The sequence below is a fragment of the Ipomoea triloba genome, chromosome 12, assembly GCF_003576645.1.
Source record: "Ipomoea triloba cultivar NCNSP0323 chromosome 12, ASM357664v1".
NCBI classification, from domain to species: domain Eukaryota; kingdom Viridiplantae; phylum Streptophyta; class Magnoliopsida; order Solanales; family Convolvulaceae; genus Ipomoea; species Ipomoea triloba.
In genome coordinates this window covers 12099933-12118173 of record NC_044927.1, presented here as the reverse complement: position 1 = coordinate 12118173, position 18241 = coordinate 12099933, and the positions used below count along the sequence as shown (strand labels likewise).

Genomic DNA, 18241 nt, shown 5'->3' with positions numbered 1-18241 from the left:
ATCCAGAAGATGAAGATGAAGAGTTAGCTGATTCGGAAGGATGTGACTACAATTCGGTAGAAGATCTTGAAGCCCCTGCTTTTTCTTATGAAACCGAGTATAAAAAGTTGTATTCAAAATGGGAATGTTTACTTAAGGCAAATCGTAACTTGTGTAGTCAAGTAGGGATATCAGAAAAAGCCATCAATGTATACAAAGATCAAATAAGTGAAAGAGATCTACAACTCAAAGCAGCTTCTGAACGAGAAGCCAAGCTGAACCAGGATGTGGTCAAGCTTACACAGGAATTAAGTTCACTCAAGAAGCAAATCCAGATGATGGACACCACATCAACACTTGATGAAATTCTTGACACAGGTCGGCAATCAACTACCAAATATGGTCTTGGCTTCACCGGAGGCAAAAACAATGGGCAAACTATCTTTGTCAAAGCCACTGGACCAGCTCCAGAAGATACTCCAGAACCTAGTACATCAAGACAAATGAGTTCAGCAAGACACCGTCGCAACATGGTAATGAAGTATAAACGTATATCTAAACCTTATAATCCTATTTGTCATTATTGCAAGATTCGAGGACACACCAGACCAGAGTGTTACTACTTCTACAAAGATCAGAGGGTCGAAAAGTACAAACAGAAGTTTATCACTCCTTTCATCAAACAGGTCTGGGTAAGGAAGTCTGATTACATATGTCATGTGTCTCTTCTAACAAAATCTTCAGGTAGAGAAGAAAGGTGGTATTTTGATAGTGGGTGTTCTCGCCATATGACGGGAAACATCAACTTCCTGAACGACATTAAAGAAAGTAAAGGTGATGTAATGTTTGGCGATGGAGTTAAAGGGAAAATCACTGGAGTTGGTACGCTAAATGTTGCAGGATTACCTAAACTCAAAAGGGTGCTACTTGTCAACGGGTTACGTGCAAACCTCATCAGCATAAGCCAACTCTGCGACCAAAATTGGACTGTTAACTTCACAAAAGATAGCTGCAACGTCCTAAACAACCAAAAACAATGCATCATGGAAGGTAAGCGCTCTTCTGATAATGCATATATTCTAACTAATGATGTTATGTGCTGCAGGTCCAGTATGAATGAAGCTGAACTATGGCATCAAAAGTTAGGACACCTAAATTATCGTTCCCTTGACAAGCTAATCAATCCTCAAGCAGTTATCGGTCTACCAAACCTAAAAACTGACTCGGAAGGAATCTACGGTGCATGTCAGGCTGGAAAGCAAACGAGAACATCTCATCAAGCTCTAAAGAAAATCAACACCAAACACTGCTTGGAGCTGATCCACATGGATCTCATGGGTCCCACTCAAACAGAAAGTATTGGAGGTAAGAGGTATATTCTAGTATGCGTTGATGATTACTCACGATTTTCTTGGGTAACATTTCTTAGGGAAAAATCTGAAACCTTCAAAGCCTTCAAAGCTCTAGCTCTCAAGCTTCAGCTTCAAATCTGAAACATTTCTTAGTATGCGTTGATGGCTGATTGCGTTAACTGGTTTGACCAGCTGGTTGTATTGGCTGGTTATAAAAAACTGTTTGGTAAACTAGTTGTTTACTAGTAGCTAATTGAATGTAAAATGACATTTAAGGATATGAGTGTATTGTATTATTTCAACCTTTAAATATAACAAGAAGATAAACTCTTATTAATAAATAATTATAATATTTGGATATCATCTATACTTTTTTTTAAGTACATAAGTTAATTATTTTTGTTTATTTAACTCTTATTAAATTATATTATAAAATAATTTTTATTAATTATTTTTAATTATTATTATTATTATTATTATTAAAAATGACAAACCCATCACCCGTTGTTTATTATTATTATTATTATTATTATTATTACTATTATTATTATTATTATTATAAAATAACAAAAACACCACTCATTTAAAAGTAAATCTCATTGATTTCAAAGGATAAAATAGTCAATATACCCATTGATTCAACAAGCTGATACAAAAAGCTACACTCATTAGCTTTTCAATTTTCAGCTTATTGGTCCAATCAGCCAAAATCAATAAGCCATTTACCAAACACTTCAAAATAGCTTATTGATAGGTCAAACAGTTAAACTTGATCAAATAAGCTAAAATTTGGCTTATAAGCCAATAACCAAACACCCCCTTTATGTTGTGGTATAACAGTACAAAGCTTACAGTATTTGTACCTATTTACCACATTGAAATTTTGAATATGATTTCAGGTTAAAAAATTCACAAAAGAAAAAGACAGAGGAAAGCAAAATAAAACAAAAAAAAAAAAAGGTGATAGGTACATAATGTTGATCCCTATTTTTTGTTTATGTCAATGTTTGTTGCAGTATTTTCTGATGTGGTATGCCTCTAGATAGATTAAAGTAGCATAAAGATCGCGTAAAAAAATAGATTAGGTACATAGAATAGACTAATTACTGTTTAAGCAAAGCATTGCCCTACAAAATTGGATTAAAGCCACCAATGGTTCTTCAGTAGAGCAGTTATAAAATGGCTCAATCTTAACAACATTATTATCCCATATGGTGCATGTTAATCGATTACCACTGCATTTTAGAATAAAAGAATACATTAAGTTCATTAATAAATATGAATAGAAAATAATTATTGGAAAAAGTATAAACATACTCGACATCCTCAATGATGAAATCAATCAGCCTAGAGTTTTTTCCGTTAATAACTTTATCCTGTGGAGCATGGAGTTCGACAACTCTACCTATAACATCTATAAAAAAAAAAAAGTAATATTAGTTTCTAAACGCATACTGTATACGTATATTGTGCAAAGCCAAATTTTTTTTTTTTACCAAATAGTTCCTTCTCATCGACAGTTTGCTTTGATTTGAGTTCTTCAAAACCTTTAAGGCAATAGAGGTGCATAGGAAATTTGGGATTCTTGAATTCTTTCACCACGGTTTGGTAGTTAAACTTCAACATGTATCGGTGTGGACTTGTTTTAAAGTTGTAAAAGTTTGTGATCACTACAAAGTTGTTTACACCATAGACTAATCCTTCCCTAAAGACATCTTTAAACTTTTCAACATGTTCTTTTGGTATGTGTGCGTGGAGGAAGGTGCCTTGTAGTAGGTAAAATGGTTTCACATCGATAATAATTATATACATATGATTTCAAAACTGTAAGTACTTATTCAAACTTACCTCTTGGTTATGAAATACCAACTCTTTAGATTTGAGTATTGATGAAGCATTTCTTTCAGGAATGTCGTACGCCCTAACCACGCAAACACGTAGAGCACTCCTAGTGTTCATTGCCGATATATCTCTTGCAAGAATGAACATCATGGCTGGAATTGAGTAGCGATTTTAAATTCGAAGTATTTGAAATTTGGTAGTGTTTTACATGCATAGGAAATCATGTATATATAGGACTTTTGTTAAGGTTGATGATCTTTCGTTTGGCAACGAAAGGTCGGCAGTCTATAGGGTGAATTTAATTACATCGTTTGGATAAATACGGCTACAAATATTATGACCATAATTAAAAAAAAAAAGTAATTTTTGTATGGGAAGACTGAAAAAATAAGTTTTAAAAGAAAAAGTCTAAAATATGATTGGCTCATAAATTAAAAAAATATTAATACCCCAATTTTGAAATCTGGTTTCTTGGAAAATGCTGAGAATACACGTTATTTAAAATTCATTACTTGTATATGTGAAACTACACACACAAGCTGGCCTAGGGGGAATCGTCACTTGTGGGAATTGAACCCGGGTTCTCCCAAAATTCCTTCCCACAAAGAGAGCTCACTTGCCACTTGAGCTACCCATTAGGTTTGCATAATCATTCTAATCATCATTAGTTCATTACTAACTCATAATCACCATCATCATTAGCAATTAATCCATAAAAAATTTCCTTAATCAACACTAATAATTCATTAATTCCATCCATAATTAATAAATTGCATCATTAATCCAATAATTACCCCATTAGCTCATAATCTATCATCATTAATTAATAATCCTCATCCCATCATATTACTATAACATTTCTATTAACCCATAATCAACCACATCATTAATAATAATCAACTAATTAAAGTTCAAGCACTTCACCATCATTCCAAAATCAATGTTACTAACTACTCATAATTTATTCAACACTTATAATTGAAAATCTCCGACATTACTCATAACTAGTCTTCATTATCCTAAAGCATTACCATAACATCATCTTCTTAATTAATAATTTCTTCACCAACAACACCCATACTATTGTTACCCAATACTATAATCATATCGTCACTAACTGACCATAACATTGTCATCCAATCATTATTATAACCTATGCTCATCTTTTAATCGCCATTAGCCTAAGTCCAACCATTAATCCATGATCAACAATCAACATAATCATCATTTACTCAATAATCCAAACATCATCATTTCAGTTGTTATACCGTGGAGCATGCATCATGGCTGATACTGTAGTTGTGTTGAACTGATACTGTGGTTATGTTGAACTGATACTGCAGTTGTGTTGAAAGGAAACTGCAGTTGCGCAGAACAGAGGTCGTTTCATCCGTCTGAAACTGCAGTTGTGTTGAACTGATACTACAGTTGTGTTGAACGGATACTGCAATTGTGTTAAACTGATACTGCAGTGTGTTGAACCGATGAAATAACCTCTGTTCCGCGCAACTACAGTTTTCTTTTAACACAACTGCAGTATCAATTCAACACAACTGCAGTATCAGTTTAACAGAACTGCAATATCAGCCATGATCATGGTCCACAATGCAATGCATTGTGGACCATGGTCCACCATATAATTTGCGTCATCATTTATTAATAATTCCTACTCATCCACACATCAGCACCTCAACATTTAATTATTATCATAGCCCTAATTATTATCATTAATCAGCATAACCAACTATTAATTACTTCCATAATCCTAATTAAACCCCATTATCTCAAATGAACCTTACCTACGGGTTCTATGCTGTCGCTACCAGACGGACTTGTCGAGACTGCCGCCGGAGGAGAGGGCTTGCCGGGGAGGAAGGGGAGGCCAAGGACTACCACTGCCATCGCGACTTTGCTCCCGCCGGGAAAACAGGGGCCATGGTCGCCGGTCTGCTGCTCCGTCCCTCCGTTCACCGCCGTCGAAGCAAGAAAGGGGGAAGAAAGAGGATGCCACCGACGAAGCTCAACGCTGCCTCACGCCTGCTGCTTTTCGTCCGGTGACGCCGCCACCGGAACTTCTTGGTCTGTACGCGACAAAGGAGAAGCACGAAGGGGGGCGTGCGGCTGGTCTGAGTGAGAAAAGAAAAGGAAATTGGTTTGGGTTTGGAAAATGAACAATTAAGAAGAAGACGATGAACAAGTATATATATATAGGGGCTGCATCCAATGAAATCACCCTGGTAGATGAGATCGTGAGATCCCATCACAACCATTTAAAAAATTGGATTTAATGGATGAGATTGAATTTAAAATGTCATTTCTATAAGAATATAATTAATACATAAGGGTGGTATTGTAATTTCATTATGTTGTTAGAATTTGATTATAAATGAAATAGAATATTTTCCTAATTTAAAGGGACTCTATCCTGGGTAGGAATAAGTTTTAGATTTTAAAATTAAAAAAAAAAAAAACCAGCAGCCGTGATAAGTCTTTCTTGGTTTTTTATTTTTATTTATTTATTTATTGCGTACAACGTGTGCATTTGATCAGTTAGGTGTGTGCAAAACGTTGTGCAAAATTCTGTGTGCGTTTATCGGAAAAGATGTGTGCGTATTACGGAACATGTCCGTAATACAGCGGTGGGTGCATATCACCTATCCGACGTACGTGCATTCTCGTATTCTGGAGTGTGCATTTCAATGTGCAAGAATGTGATATTTGTGTGCTCTAACTGAAATTGTGTGTGCATTATATTGAACATATGTCCATAATACTAAAGTGGGCAGCCGTCTCTTATGCGTCAATGCCTATTTGAGTGTGCATATGACATAACCGTCGTGTGTGCATTAAAGGTTACATGTGTTTTTTATCCTACATATGTGTGTGCAACTAAGGCATCACACATTTTTCATAGTTGTCTACTCCAATGAATGTCACAAACACATTTTAGTATACTTTGAAATTTACCGTTTCCATATAATGAATTTCCTAAGTTGCCGAAAAAACTAAGACATTTTATGATACACTAAAATTTGTCGTGAACATATCCGTAGCATAGTTTGTGAGTGCATTTTTGAAAGACGACCCATGTGCGTTAGTGTTGTATGAGTATGTCAGTGATTTAGTGTTGTATGAGTATGTCAGTGACAACTACAAAACTATGGGTGCAATAACAAAAATTCTAAGCAACAAAAATGTAAGGTTTGGAAATAAGAATTTGTAAAAAATATATGGTACAAATGAATCATGAAGCGGATGCGCAACAATGCATATGTGTGTGCTTAACAATTTAGTAGTCAGTGCATTGACCTTTCACACCAACTACTTTATTACATCTAAATAAATACTCTCTACATTAAAATAAATAATGAGATAAGGAATCCAGGAAACTACTAAACAAAGATAAATTGGCCCTGTTTGATAAATTGGCCTTGTTTTCTGTGACTACAATTGAATTGGCCTTGTTTTCTGTGACTACAATTGAATTTCACCCAACACGAAGTTGATGCTCTATCCCGATGTACGTTGCTATGAAACATTATAATATCTGAAATCTAGCACACAGATAGAGACCACAAACATCGTGCATCACCACTACGAAGGCTACATAACCCCAAGTGGCAAGCAGCTGCCCTACATACGTTTCATGTGACGCATCCCCATGTCCCCAGCACAAACTCCAAGCCTCAAGCGCACTGCACACACCTAAAAAAAGTAACCGAAAAAAGTTTCCCGTTAAAAACTAACATAACACAATGCACATGCTATAAGTACAGGTTGCATCAACCATTTGGAACTAACACTAATCATTAATAAATACAAATTGTAATACAAGAATGCCACACGTTAAATGAACACAACAAATCTACCATCCCCCACCCCAACTCCCTCAACTAGACAAACAACCACACATAAAAAAAAATAATAATAATAAAATTATGCACAAACTATCTTCAATAGCCAAACATACATATAACCTATATGCCAGCAAACTCCAAGCCTCCAACGCACACACCATGCAACTTAAATGCAAAGTGCAACAAAAACACGAACGCACACACTGTTTATTAAAGTTGCACATACGAGAAACCCCCTTCCCCATGCAGACCCATCGACAACAAACACTTCGAAACACTAAAAAATGCACACTAAAAAGGCAAACATGCACACACGCAAATACACCACCCCACCTATCACTAAGAAACACACATGACATGAAAGCGGAAGCCCAGAACACACTTGTTCTATCAAAAACAGCAATGCACATACCGCATGCCAAAAACGCAATCACTGAAAGAATATAAAATCACCGAAAGGATATAGAATCACCGATGATAAGCAACAAAATAACAAACTCGCGAACAATACCCACCCCAAAATAACATGAAACAATACCACTCAATGCACATCGCCACCATCGCGCCACCTAGCGCCACCCAACTCAGCCAGAAAAAAAAATATATATATATATAGCCCATGCGCCCACGACAAAAACAGAGTAAGTTAGCACGGGGATTGCAAAAACCAAACCCCCTTACCTAAAAAGTAACAATAATATATAAAAAATTTGAAATACTATTCTAAATAAAATTAGATTATTAAATAATAATAATAATAATAATAATAATAATAATAATAATAATAATATTTTGTGATGGCATTCGATTTTCATTGTGGAGAAATAATCTGAAAAGAAAAGGAATAAAAAATTGAATCTTGAAATTCAGTAAACTGCATACCTTGGAACTACGAATCTATTGTTCTATTCCGAAAGCTATTGCGGAAGCGTCAGAGAAAGACGAGTCAAACGATGTCGGTAATGGGTTTGCCGGCGATGAAGGGTTAGCTGGGAAAGCATCGATCTCGGTGGTTTCTAGTGACAGAGGGTGTGAAGCAGAGTGTGGCCGTGTGGGGTGGTGGACTTGAAGGGATGAGAAGGAAATAAACGCGATATAAACGGGATAAGAAATTCTAAAGATGCAAAAACTCAAAGAAATTACATAGATACCCTGATTCTAATTAATTTTAACGCCCAAATAAAAAAAATACCATATTAATCTCAACCATCCCACACAAAAAAAGAACGATCAAGATCTAATCTCATAATCTCATTTAACTAGGGTGGTCTCACTGGATCCTAATCCTATATATATACATATACACACTTAGGGTTAAAAAAAAAAATTGTCTTGGGCTTAAAATAATTGGGCTTGAATAAATTGGGATCATGGAGAACTTTTTAGGCTTGGGAAATTAACAATCGTTAGATCGTTGACCCTGGTCCAAAACGACGTCGTTTCGATGTTAGTGGACGCGGACGCAAATGACTCCAGATAATTCATTATCTATAATACACATAATCATTATCTAGAATACACATAACGTTTGCCTATAATACACAGAACGTTTGCACAGAATACACAGAATATTGACACAAAATACACAAAACTCATCCTCCCAACATTCAAATGCACAAACACATCACAACCTGTGTTAATAATATGAATACACAGAATATTGACACAAAATACACAGAACTCATATCACAACCTGTGTTAATAACCTGAATACACAAAATACACAGAACTCATCCTCCTAAACATTCGAATGCACAAACACAATACAATATGTGTTACTAACATGAATACACATAACGGTTGCCTAGAATACACAAAATGATTGCCTAGAATACACAGAACGATTACCTAGAATACACAGAACTCATTTTAGTACGGGGTGCACAATGCATTATGTACCGTGGTCCACGATATAAATTGCCGGAAATTAAACCACTAGAGCTTAGGTTTAGTTTGTGTTCAACTTAGACTCAAAACAATAATATAAGGGTCATAGGTTCGTCTCGGATAGACTTTTAGGTCAAAATTTTAATAAATAAATTTATCCCCTAAATAGGGCTTTTAAAACCATAAATAAATATATAAATATTTCGTACCAAATCATTCCAAATAAAGAGTTTAAAATATTTGATTATACACTTGTTTGACGAAAATTTCTTGTATGATGTAAAATTACATATATAATTTTAATTTAAAATTTTAATAAAATAGGAGTTTATTTTAAATAATTTTGGATAATAAAATTATAAGGTAAAAATAATTTATTTGAATGTGAGCAAAATAATTTATTTTTGAAAGTATTTGGGTTAAAATATTTAGGATTGAAAAATAAAATTTTATTCTCAAGAATATTTTATTGACATAAGAATTGTTTAAAATATCGGGGTGTTACATTTCTCCTCCACTTTTGATCATTTTCGACACCATTTTCTCACCAAATTTTCCACACAATTCCTGCAAGTTAGTCCCAAAAGAAGTCCCAAGAACAAAAACCAACAAAAAAAAAAAACACACACACACATACACACACACAAAAGAAACAAGAACAAATATTCACAAGATAATCTTGGGGTGCCTCCCAAGAAACGCCATGTTTAACGTCCTTGGCTAGACTCAACTTTTGCCCCTTCAATCATTATCCTTCACATTTAGGCTTGGTCTTAGTTTTCACCTTGATCATTTGTTTTGAAGCAAAACTCCCTTCCTTCACACAATTGATCATTTCGGTCTTTGCTCTGTTTCCATCAAAACGAAGGGTAATTTCCCCCGTGCCTACATCAATCAAAGCACGACATGTGGCCAAGAAAGGCCCCAAAGCAAGAGAAATAAGAGAGCAAAAATTGTGTGAGGTAATTATGACGTTTACTAATTGTTGGAAAAATAGCACTAAAATGGCATTTAAGTGGCCATTTTGTGGTACAATTTAAAGTGGGGTCCACAACCGATTTGGGTCGGGTCAAAGTGGATTCGGGTTCTTCGTAGTGAGACGAAGAGATCCATATATTGTACGCTCAAAATGGATAATGGGTGAATGAGAAATTGGTTATCAAAGTAGACCCATTAGAGATCGAATTTGAAGTGAGGAAAAGCTTGTGAAGCTTTGTCCCACATTGGTTGGGAAGGAAAATTTGCTCCACTATAAATACAAGAGGCTTTTTAAGGCTAATTGACTTGTATGGCATAGATGCTCTCTTTCGCGCGCAGGGGGTGCAAATCAAATCCCAAACTGAGCCAAAAAAGGCTTGACTCGTGTACGCCGGCACCTGCGGGCTAAGTTATGCCATATTTTCTCACATGATCATTCGAGACATCCAGATGAACTGACCTCTCGCGAGAGGGGGCGAGAGGTAGTTCGATGTCTTGCGGTTAGCGGAGTCGACCTCTCGCGTTAGCATGCGAGTGCGATTTCGCGCGGCCCGGGCTGGCGCGCGCGTGCGATGTCTCGATGGTTCGCAGACTGGACCATGTCTCGCACTACGACTCTAGTGACCTCTCGAACGCGATGTTACACCTATTGTGTCCGTTCAAAAATGACTCTTGATATTACGAAATTAATTTCCAATCATTATTTTCAGAGTTATTTTGTGAATAATGGACTTGGTAGTGGGTGTAAATGTTGGTTAGTGGCAGAATTAATTTTCTGCTAGTGGGTGGAGGTTACTAATGGATTATCAATGCCATGATTAATGTTATGATCCACTCTCCTCTACTATATATTTGTAGGTGAACAGCAGTTTTTGAAGACACGAAGAAACACACAAAGTACACTAGTTTTTCTCCCTCAAAACACTGCTCATCATCCCTTCTAGCCACCTGCGTTCATCCCACGTCCTAGTTCGCCGGATCCAAGTTTGTGTGCTCAAACGATTGGATCGTAGTACGTTTTATCCTGGGAAACCTAGATCGCAATGCTCCAACACCCTTGTAGGCGATAAATAAGGTTTTAAGGATAGTGGCAACACGACTCGTGCTTCCAACCACCCGAGATCGTCCAGTTTCATCCGAAGTTGTTTATCAGGTTTATTCAACCTTGTGTAGGTTTTATTTTCCTGTGTAATTATCCTTCGTGGATATTTCTGTTGTTATTTCCATTTTCTATTGAATTTTGAGAATCACTTTCTTACACTAATTCGTCTAAAATAATAGACTGAATGGTAGACGATCTTTGATCGTCTGGGAATAGAGCCGGACTGGCTACAATTCCAGCTCTCTAGCATAAGTCGAATTGACCAAACCCACAAGCCCTTCTATAAGTGGAGGTTTAAACTCTGTGTTTGTTCAATGTCAAACCCTGTACCCCAAGCCAATGACTAACCCGAAGAGTGTCAAGAGCCAATCAAATAATGAGGTTGAACAACGAATTGTGGAATCATTGAAAGGAAGTTTCTCAAATTATAACCCGAAGAGTGTCAAGAACACTATTCGGTATAACCCTCGTTCAAATAACTATAATGGTTATTACAAGAATGGTCAACCAAGAGGTAATAACCAATCAAGGGTAAATTTCCAAAATAACCAGATGCAAAATCATTCACAAAGGCGACACAAAGGTCAACCTCAGGGTAGGACGAATACTTACTCGAATGATAGGCGAGGGTATGTCAAACCTCAGAGATCATCTAGTAGGTCAATGAGAGGTGTAGGAAGGATTTTTCCTTCTGATGAGGACTGATTTATGGACTATGAGTTGATGACTAAAGCGCAATTTCAACAGCATCATAGACATAAGCAAATGTCTTATACTATGGTGCATACCAATAAGCCAAGACTCCAATTTCAGAAAATATATGCACCTAAAATTAAAAGTCCCAAAAGTTTTGCTCCATCCTATATGACTATAAGGTTTTCAATGGGTATAGAGGACCGAGGATTAACTTAACCAGTTATAGGTTGCTCGAGACACATGATGAGAAATAAATTTGAGTTGAGCAACTACAAAGAAATAAATGGTCCTGAAGTAATCTTCAGAGTAGGATCTAGTGGCCGAACTAAAGGAGTTTGAGATATAATCAAGAACGGATTAATAATTCATGATGTCTCCTATGTCGAAGGATTAAAGTTCAATCTGCTTAACACAAGTCAGTTTTGTGACAAGGATTACAAAGTTTAATTCTCCAAAAATCAATGTTGCATGATCAATGAAGAAAATAGAGAAATAATTCTATCTGCAGAGAGGCAGAAGAACATCTACATGGTTGCATGGAAATCGATCAAGCCAAATGTGTACTAGTAGCTAAAAATAAGAATGACCTATATTGGGAATGACATCATAAATTTAACCATCTCAACTTCAACGCCATAAATAAGCTAGCTAGAGGAACTTTGGTGGAGGGACTACCAAATATGATGTTCGACAAAGACAAAATTTGTGAAGCCTGCCAAAAGGGCAAGCAAATTAAGTATTCGTTTAAATCCGTCATAAATGCTAGATTTTGCGTAATCGCCGCCTTTAGGGACGCACTCAGTCGGTCACCTCCTCCCGATTGCCTCCATCAGCCAGGCCACTCGGGTCCTTCAACCCTAACCACAAGCTGGGAAGGTCTAGCCAGTCGGCAGATTACAGATACCAGGGCTTTCCGAGTCGGGTACCCTAGTTGGTGTATCCGTCAAGTTGTACTACTTGAACTCTCAATATATATTCTCTCAATTTTACTTATTAAGCGTGACAAAAGATATAAATTATTTTTATCTAGTACATTTGAAAAAAAAATATTAATATCAACATTTTGAGTGAAAATGTAAAAATATAAAATAGAATTTGAGAGTTTAGTATTTTCTTTCTAAATAATTTGGTCGGCAGAGAGTGTCAGAGTAAAAGGCTTCCCAAATGACAATGGAACCTTTATAAAAGTTGAAGCCCCATTATTTAATTATTGCACCAACTTTTACACACTACTTGCCTACTTGCAACTCCTCCACTCCCGGCAGGAATCCACCACGTGTACATGTGTCAATCAGTCACAGGTCACAAACCTCAAACACCCTACCCTGCTTCATCTTCTTCACTTGAGAATTCTCAAAACCACTGAAAATGGAAACCCTAGCTATTTTCACACTCCTCATGCTTTCATCCATGGCCAGGTTAAGAAATGCCAGCGGTTCCGATGGCGAGGAATGGTCCGACGCCCACGCCACATTCTACGGCGGCGCTGATGCATCCGGTACAATGGGTAAGAGGCAGAAACCAATACCTAAGTAATTCAATTCAATTCAGTAGGTTTAATGGTTAATTACTTGATGGTGTAGGTGGAGCTTGTGGGTATGGAGATCTGTATGGGCAAGGATATGGAGAAAGCAATGCTGCACTAAGCACCGCCCTTTTCAACGATGGACTAAGCTGCGGCGCGTGTTTTGAGATCAAGTGTGCCGGCGATAATGAGCAGTGTTTTCCGGGATCAATTGTGGTCACCGCCACAAATTTCTGCCCTCCTAGTACTCTACCCAGTGATGCGGGAGGATGGTGTAACTCTCCCTTGAAACACTTTGATCTCTCCCAGCCAATTTTCCAGCATATCGCTCAGTACAGAGCTGGAATTGTCCCTGTTCAATACAGAAGGTAGGTAATAGGGTTTTACTTTTTGGGTCAAATTAAATATATACTGAGTTAAGAAACATCTATCAGGGTTCCTTGCAAGAAGAGTGGCGGAATCAAATTCACGATAACAGGTCACTCCTTCTACAATCTGGTACTCATAACCAACGTGGGAGGAGCAGGGGATGTGGTGTCTGTTTCTATCAAGGGATCCAACACCAATTGGTTACCGATGTCGCACAATTGGGGCCAAAACTGGCAGAGTAATGTCTACCTAAATGGACAAGCTTTGTCCTTCAAGCTCACCACGAGTGATGGCCTCTCTATAGTCTCTAACAATGTCGCACCTTCAACCTGGTCTTTCGGTCAGAGCTATACTGGTGGACAGTTCTCCGGTGCCCAGAATACCAGTGCCCAGTCTCCCGGTACTCAGCCCTTTGTCGGCAAGCCATCCAGTGCCCATTCTCCTGTCGCCCAACCCTCCCCCTCCACTGTCGGTGCCCACTTCCCTGGTGACCAGTCCCCAAGCGCCCAGTTTCCCGGTGGGCAGCCGCAGCGCCACTCCCCATCTTCCAGATCTTTAACTACTAAGAAACTCTCTTATCTTAATTTCTTGGCACTTCTTCTACTTGGAATAATATAAAGGGATAAAATATAAAAGCATAGTTCAACTATTAATTTAATATTTTAATTCAAACGGAAGTGGATTACATATATATATATAATTTGTGTCTTTAAAGATGAGAGTTTAGCATTTTGTTTGTTGAATAGATTAAGTTCTACCTAAATTTCTTATTGTAAAACTACAGCATGTTGTACTAATTATCAGTTATCTTAATTTCTTTGTACTTTTTGTAGCTCTGCTACAATTGTGTATTTTACTTAGAGCATCGTGGACTTTTTTCACGGTTTTTAAAGGGTTTTTGTAAGTGTGATTAGGAAAGAGAAAGTGGGAAGAAGAAAATGAAAAAAAAAAAGAAAAAAATAAAATAAAATCTAGGAACAAACAAAAAAAATTTTAAAAATAAAAAATAAAAAGGTTGACTTTAGTCAAAGTGGCCGCCAGACGCGCCCCAACGGGTGCGTGGACACGCAATGCTGCGCCCAAAGTGCGAGTTTGGGAGCCCTTTTCTTTTTTTTAGTTCTTCCCTTTTCTGACATGAAATGGGAACTTGTAGGAGAGTTATTTCATCTTTATTTGGCCTCCACATCAGTTCTGCTTTGCACCATCAAGATAATAAACTAACATGAACTCCACAATACGCATTGATATGGGTGGCCTTAGTCAAGTGATAGGCATTATGTCTGTACCAAATATTACTGTAGATATGGGAATATTCTAAATGTAGCAAAATCATTGTCTACAATAGCATATATCATGTACGTTCATCCCATTGTGTTAACCTCTTTATCCAAATTTCTAATATTTCTACAATACAGCATGTCTACTATTTCCAGAAAAATTATTAAAATGATTCATTCAAAGTATATATTGATTTTAACAATTTGGCCCTTGACTTAGCTTTTTAACTATCACATGCATTCTTAGAGATTCACAAGTTGACTTTTATTACCATTTAATATTGAAGACAACAATGTCTTTGGTATATATTTGACTTTAATAGTGTAAAATGAGAGTAGTTTTGTAGTTGCCCACAAAAGTCGAAATTTTCTCATCCTCAAAGACCCCCACAACTTGGTCTGAAATGACAAATGCCTTTTATGCTATATATTTGGCTTTAATAGTGGAATATTAGAACCTACAAAAGGCGAATTTCCTCGTCCTTACACCCCGGTCCGACATGATAATGGAGGGGTAAATCATAGTCACTCAGCGGCCCATTAGTTGGGAAGGCCGGTGTTTGGTGGCTTTAATAGTCGAAAATGAGAGGGCTTTTGTACTTGCCCACCAAAGGAAAAATTCTATCGCCCCCACACCTTAACCTGACAAGATAGTGGATGTAGGGCTGAATTACGGTGATTTAGCGACCCATTAGGTGAGAGGACTGGTGTCTAGTGCCCACAAGGAGTCCACTTCACTGAGTGTAACACCGACACTATGACTACCAAGATTCGCTCATGTGTCTTTACCCGCAATCTACTACCCATGAACCAAATGAGTTGCATGCGCAAGCAGAGGGGTTTTATATTGTTGTTAGTGAGAGTTGTCTTCTTTTTGTTTTGTTCACATGGTGTGTTATATCAGGAAGATACTACATGGTCCTCATTTTTACTCTTAATTAACTCTTACTTATGACACTCAAATTCTTGTTGTAGATTTCTTTTTTCAAGGGACTACATCGTAAAAGTACCATAATATTACTTGTTGCATTTACATCAAAGAGTAAAAGTGAGGAATTAAAATTAAGAGCTTCTGTAGTAAAATTTGTTTGATAGAGATCTGCAGGTGTAATCATGTCGAGATTGAGGTATTTAGATAATTTTATTGTTGCCTTCGATAATAAAACGGAATTATAAAAGGTCTCATCCAACTCTTTGATGCAATGGAAGATTTATTTTGAACACTTCAAGATGAAGATTAAAGGGAATTTTTTCAGAGCTAAAATTAGATTTGCAATGTGATATACCAACGAACTGATGGAGGAAGCAATAATAAATAATAGAGGAAAAAATAACACAACCTTGATTATCGGCTTATCGCGGCCTTTTGGGAAGTGTTCTGCGACTGTACTTTCGCTCCTGCACCGGCCACTCCAACTGTCTCTTCTGAGGTTGTTCCTTCGACCAAGTAGGTTTGGGGCTTAACCTATAATAGCCCTTCTTTTGCTGCCTTTTGCCAAAGGGGTGCACCATTGGCACCTTCATTTTATTTTAAATGTAATTATCCGGCCTTCGGGCCTCAGATGAATGGAACGCCGTCATCTTTTTGCTATCCTTTGCATGCATTATCCAGTAAGTTAATTTGTCCTCAAAATCACTCTTCCAGCCCCTAAGGGTCTTTGGAGACCTCTTCGACGAGGAAAAAATAAATAGAACACAAGAATTTTAATGTAGAAACCAAAAGTTGAAAACAATGGGCCTTTTTGGGTGATGCCAAGCCGAAATCCACTATATTTTTGTATGAGTCGGGTACATGTGTGGTAGAATGTCTTGAGAGAGTTTTTGGTTTGATGTTGAGTTGCTTTCCTTTCTCAAGGCTTTACACCTCTATTTATACAAGTTAGGAGGGATTTCTCCCTTTTGGTAACCGTAAACTATCATAAATGCTTTAAGATTTCCTTTCCTTATTACATTTGGGATATTTTCCTAATCTATTTTGATCTTCTTTCCATATCTCCATCACAAAATCTGCAACTGCCTTCCATCTCCTTTAGGAAACTTCCCAAACCACCTTCATTGCACCGCCTTATCCTTACCGACCTTCCCCTTCACTTGGCCACAGCTCCTATGTCGATCGGACCGCTCTCTCTCTTCTGAATATTAAATCCCGAGCCTTAGTCCTTCCCGTTAGTCGTCCTTTCCTCTATTCCGAGCTCCAAGTACCGAGCCTTATCCCATCCCCCATCAACATCGATCAAGATGACCTCAATCAATTGAAATCAGGATGAGTCTCAAATCAAATTGATTAGGATGACATTGAAATCGAGACGATGACATTGAAGAGGATGAGGTTGACATTGCAAAATTGGAGAGAGTGACATCTCAATCAAGAAAATGATGACTTCAATCAATTGAAGGAGAAGATGCCGACTTTCAAAAATTGGAAAATAAATCAAGATGAGGATGACTTCAATTCCAAATCATGATGAAGATGACTTCCAAATTAGAAAACGGGATGACCTCAATTCAATTTAGGATGAGGATGATTTCCAAAAATGGAAAGAGGATGACTGTACCGGCGAGAAGAAATTCGAAGGAAGAAAATCAAATATTTTCTACTTGGAGCTGATTTGATTTATGAAAAAGTCAAGGATTTTTTCGGTGGAAATTATTTATAGCTCAAGCAAGAATCACAAAGTGAATTATTGAAAAGAAATATTTGATTTATCAAAAGTGAACAAGTAAAATGTTTACACTACCAGAAGGTGTAAGAAGTCACAATTGGAGGCTAGAAGTTACAAGGCACATACTTGTCAGATTGCTAGAAGACTTTTTGAAGGGATAAGCAAGCAAAATTCAAATTCATCCGACAAAGCCTACCAAAGACATAACGCAGCAAGAAAACGGATGCGCGTCTAACAACAAGGGGCTGAGTCAACTATTCAATCAAAATCCCATACCTTTCATCTTAATAAACGCATGACAGCTTTTATGCCAGTTTCTGTTCTTAATCAAAATCTAATGGTGATATTGGATTTTCTTTTATGTTGTTTGTTGGCGAGGACCCTTTAATTGAAATTTACGATGCGTTCCGTCGTCAGCAAGCGGTGGCCGACAAGGCCCTGGCCTGTTTGGTTGGATGTAGTTTGGGGGGAGCAATTCAGTGAATTCCCAAACTACAGTATTTGGTTGGAGGGAATTGCAATTTCGCGGAATTGCAATTCCTTCCAAATGATGAATTGCAATTCATGAGGTACCCCCCATGAATTGCAATTCGGTGGAGAGGAGGGGCAATTTGTTGGTGTAAAGACAATTTTGCCCCTCCTCTCATACCCTTTGTTTTCTTTTTTTTTTTTTAAAAGAAATTGAAAGAATTATTATTATTATTATATTTTGAA

The 18241-nt window shown here is 37.2% G+C and overlaps 2 protein-coding genes and 1 long non-coding RNA gene across 6 annotated transcripts; 1 reads left to right on the top strand and 2 right to left on the bottom strand.

Annotated features, from left to right (window-relative positions):
• Positions 1–132: 132 nt before the first annotated feature.
• LOC116000435 lies at positions 133–5312 on the bottom strand. Of its 4 annotated transcripts, none has more exons than XR_004094105.1 (3): positions 4973–5312; positions 3180–3303; positions 2296–2745 (listed from the first exon to the last, which is right to left on the bottom strand). XR_004094105.1 is itself a non-coding variant. In XM_031240523.1 (3 exons), exons 1-3 carry the CDS (start codon positions 5073–5075, stop codon positions 2737–2739), a joined length of 258 nt encoding a protein of 85 aa, XP_031096383.1. In that variant the 5' UTR covers positions 5076–5312; the 3' UTR covers positions 2296–2736. The 4 variants fall into 4 exon arrangements, 3 of the variants coding, with proteins under 3 accessions (XP_031096382.1, XP_031096383.1, XP_031096384.1); XM_031240523.1 differs by having other exon boundaries at positions 3180–3325; XM_031240524.1 differs by having other exon boundaries at positions 2296–2566; positions 3180–3325.
• A 1101-nt stretch (positions 5313–6413) lies between these two features.
• LOC115998071 lies at positions 6414–8173 on the bottom strand. The gene is made up of 2 exons (XR_004093833.1): positions 7913–8173; positions 6414–6878 (listed from the first exon to the last, which is right to left on the bottom strand). It is a non-coding gene; the product is annotated as an uncharacterized LOC115998071 (long non-coding RNA).
• Positions 8174–12925: 4752 nt separating this feature from the next.
• LOC115999911 (expansin-A1-like) lies at positions 12926–14423 on the top strand. Its single transcript, XM_031239865.1, has 3 exons — positions 12926–13200; positions 13277–13586; positions 13653–14423. The coding sequence occupies exons 1-3, from the start codon at positions 13062–13064 to the stop codon at positions 14203–14205; spliced, it is 1002 nt and encodes a 333-aa protein (XP_031095725.1). The 5' UTR covers positions 12926–13061; the 3' UTR covers positions 14206–14423.
• The last annotated feature ends 3818 nt before the right edge of the window (positions 14424–18241 follow it).

Excerpts from the sequence above, each read along its gene's own strand:
- LOC116000435 (XM_031240522.1), bottom strand. The coding sequence starts at position 5,075 with ATGGCAGTGGTAGTCCTTGGCCTCCCCTTCCTCCCCGGCAAGCCCTCT. Across the intron at positions 466-4,972 it reads CGACAGCATAGAACCCGTAG|GTTCTGGAGTATCTTCTGGA; the intron begins GTAAGGTTCATT and ends TTGATGTACTAG.
- LOC115999911 (XM_031239865.1), top strand. The coding sequence starts at position 13,062 with ATGGAAACCCTAGCTATTTTCACACTCCTCATGCTTTCATCCATGGCC. Across the intron at positions 13,201-13,276 it reads TGATGCATCCGGTACAATGG|GTGGAGCTTGTGGGTATGGA; the intron begins GTAAGAGGCAGA and ends TTGATGGTGTAG. Across the intron at positions 13,587-13,652 it reads GTCCCTGTTCAATACAGAAG|GGTTCCTTGCAAGAAGAGTG; the intron begins GTAGGTAATAGG and ends AACATCTATCAG.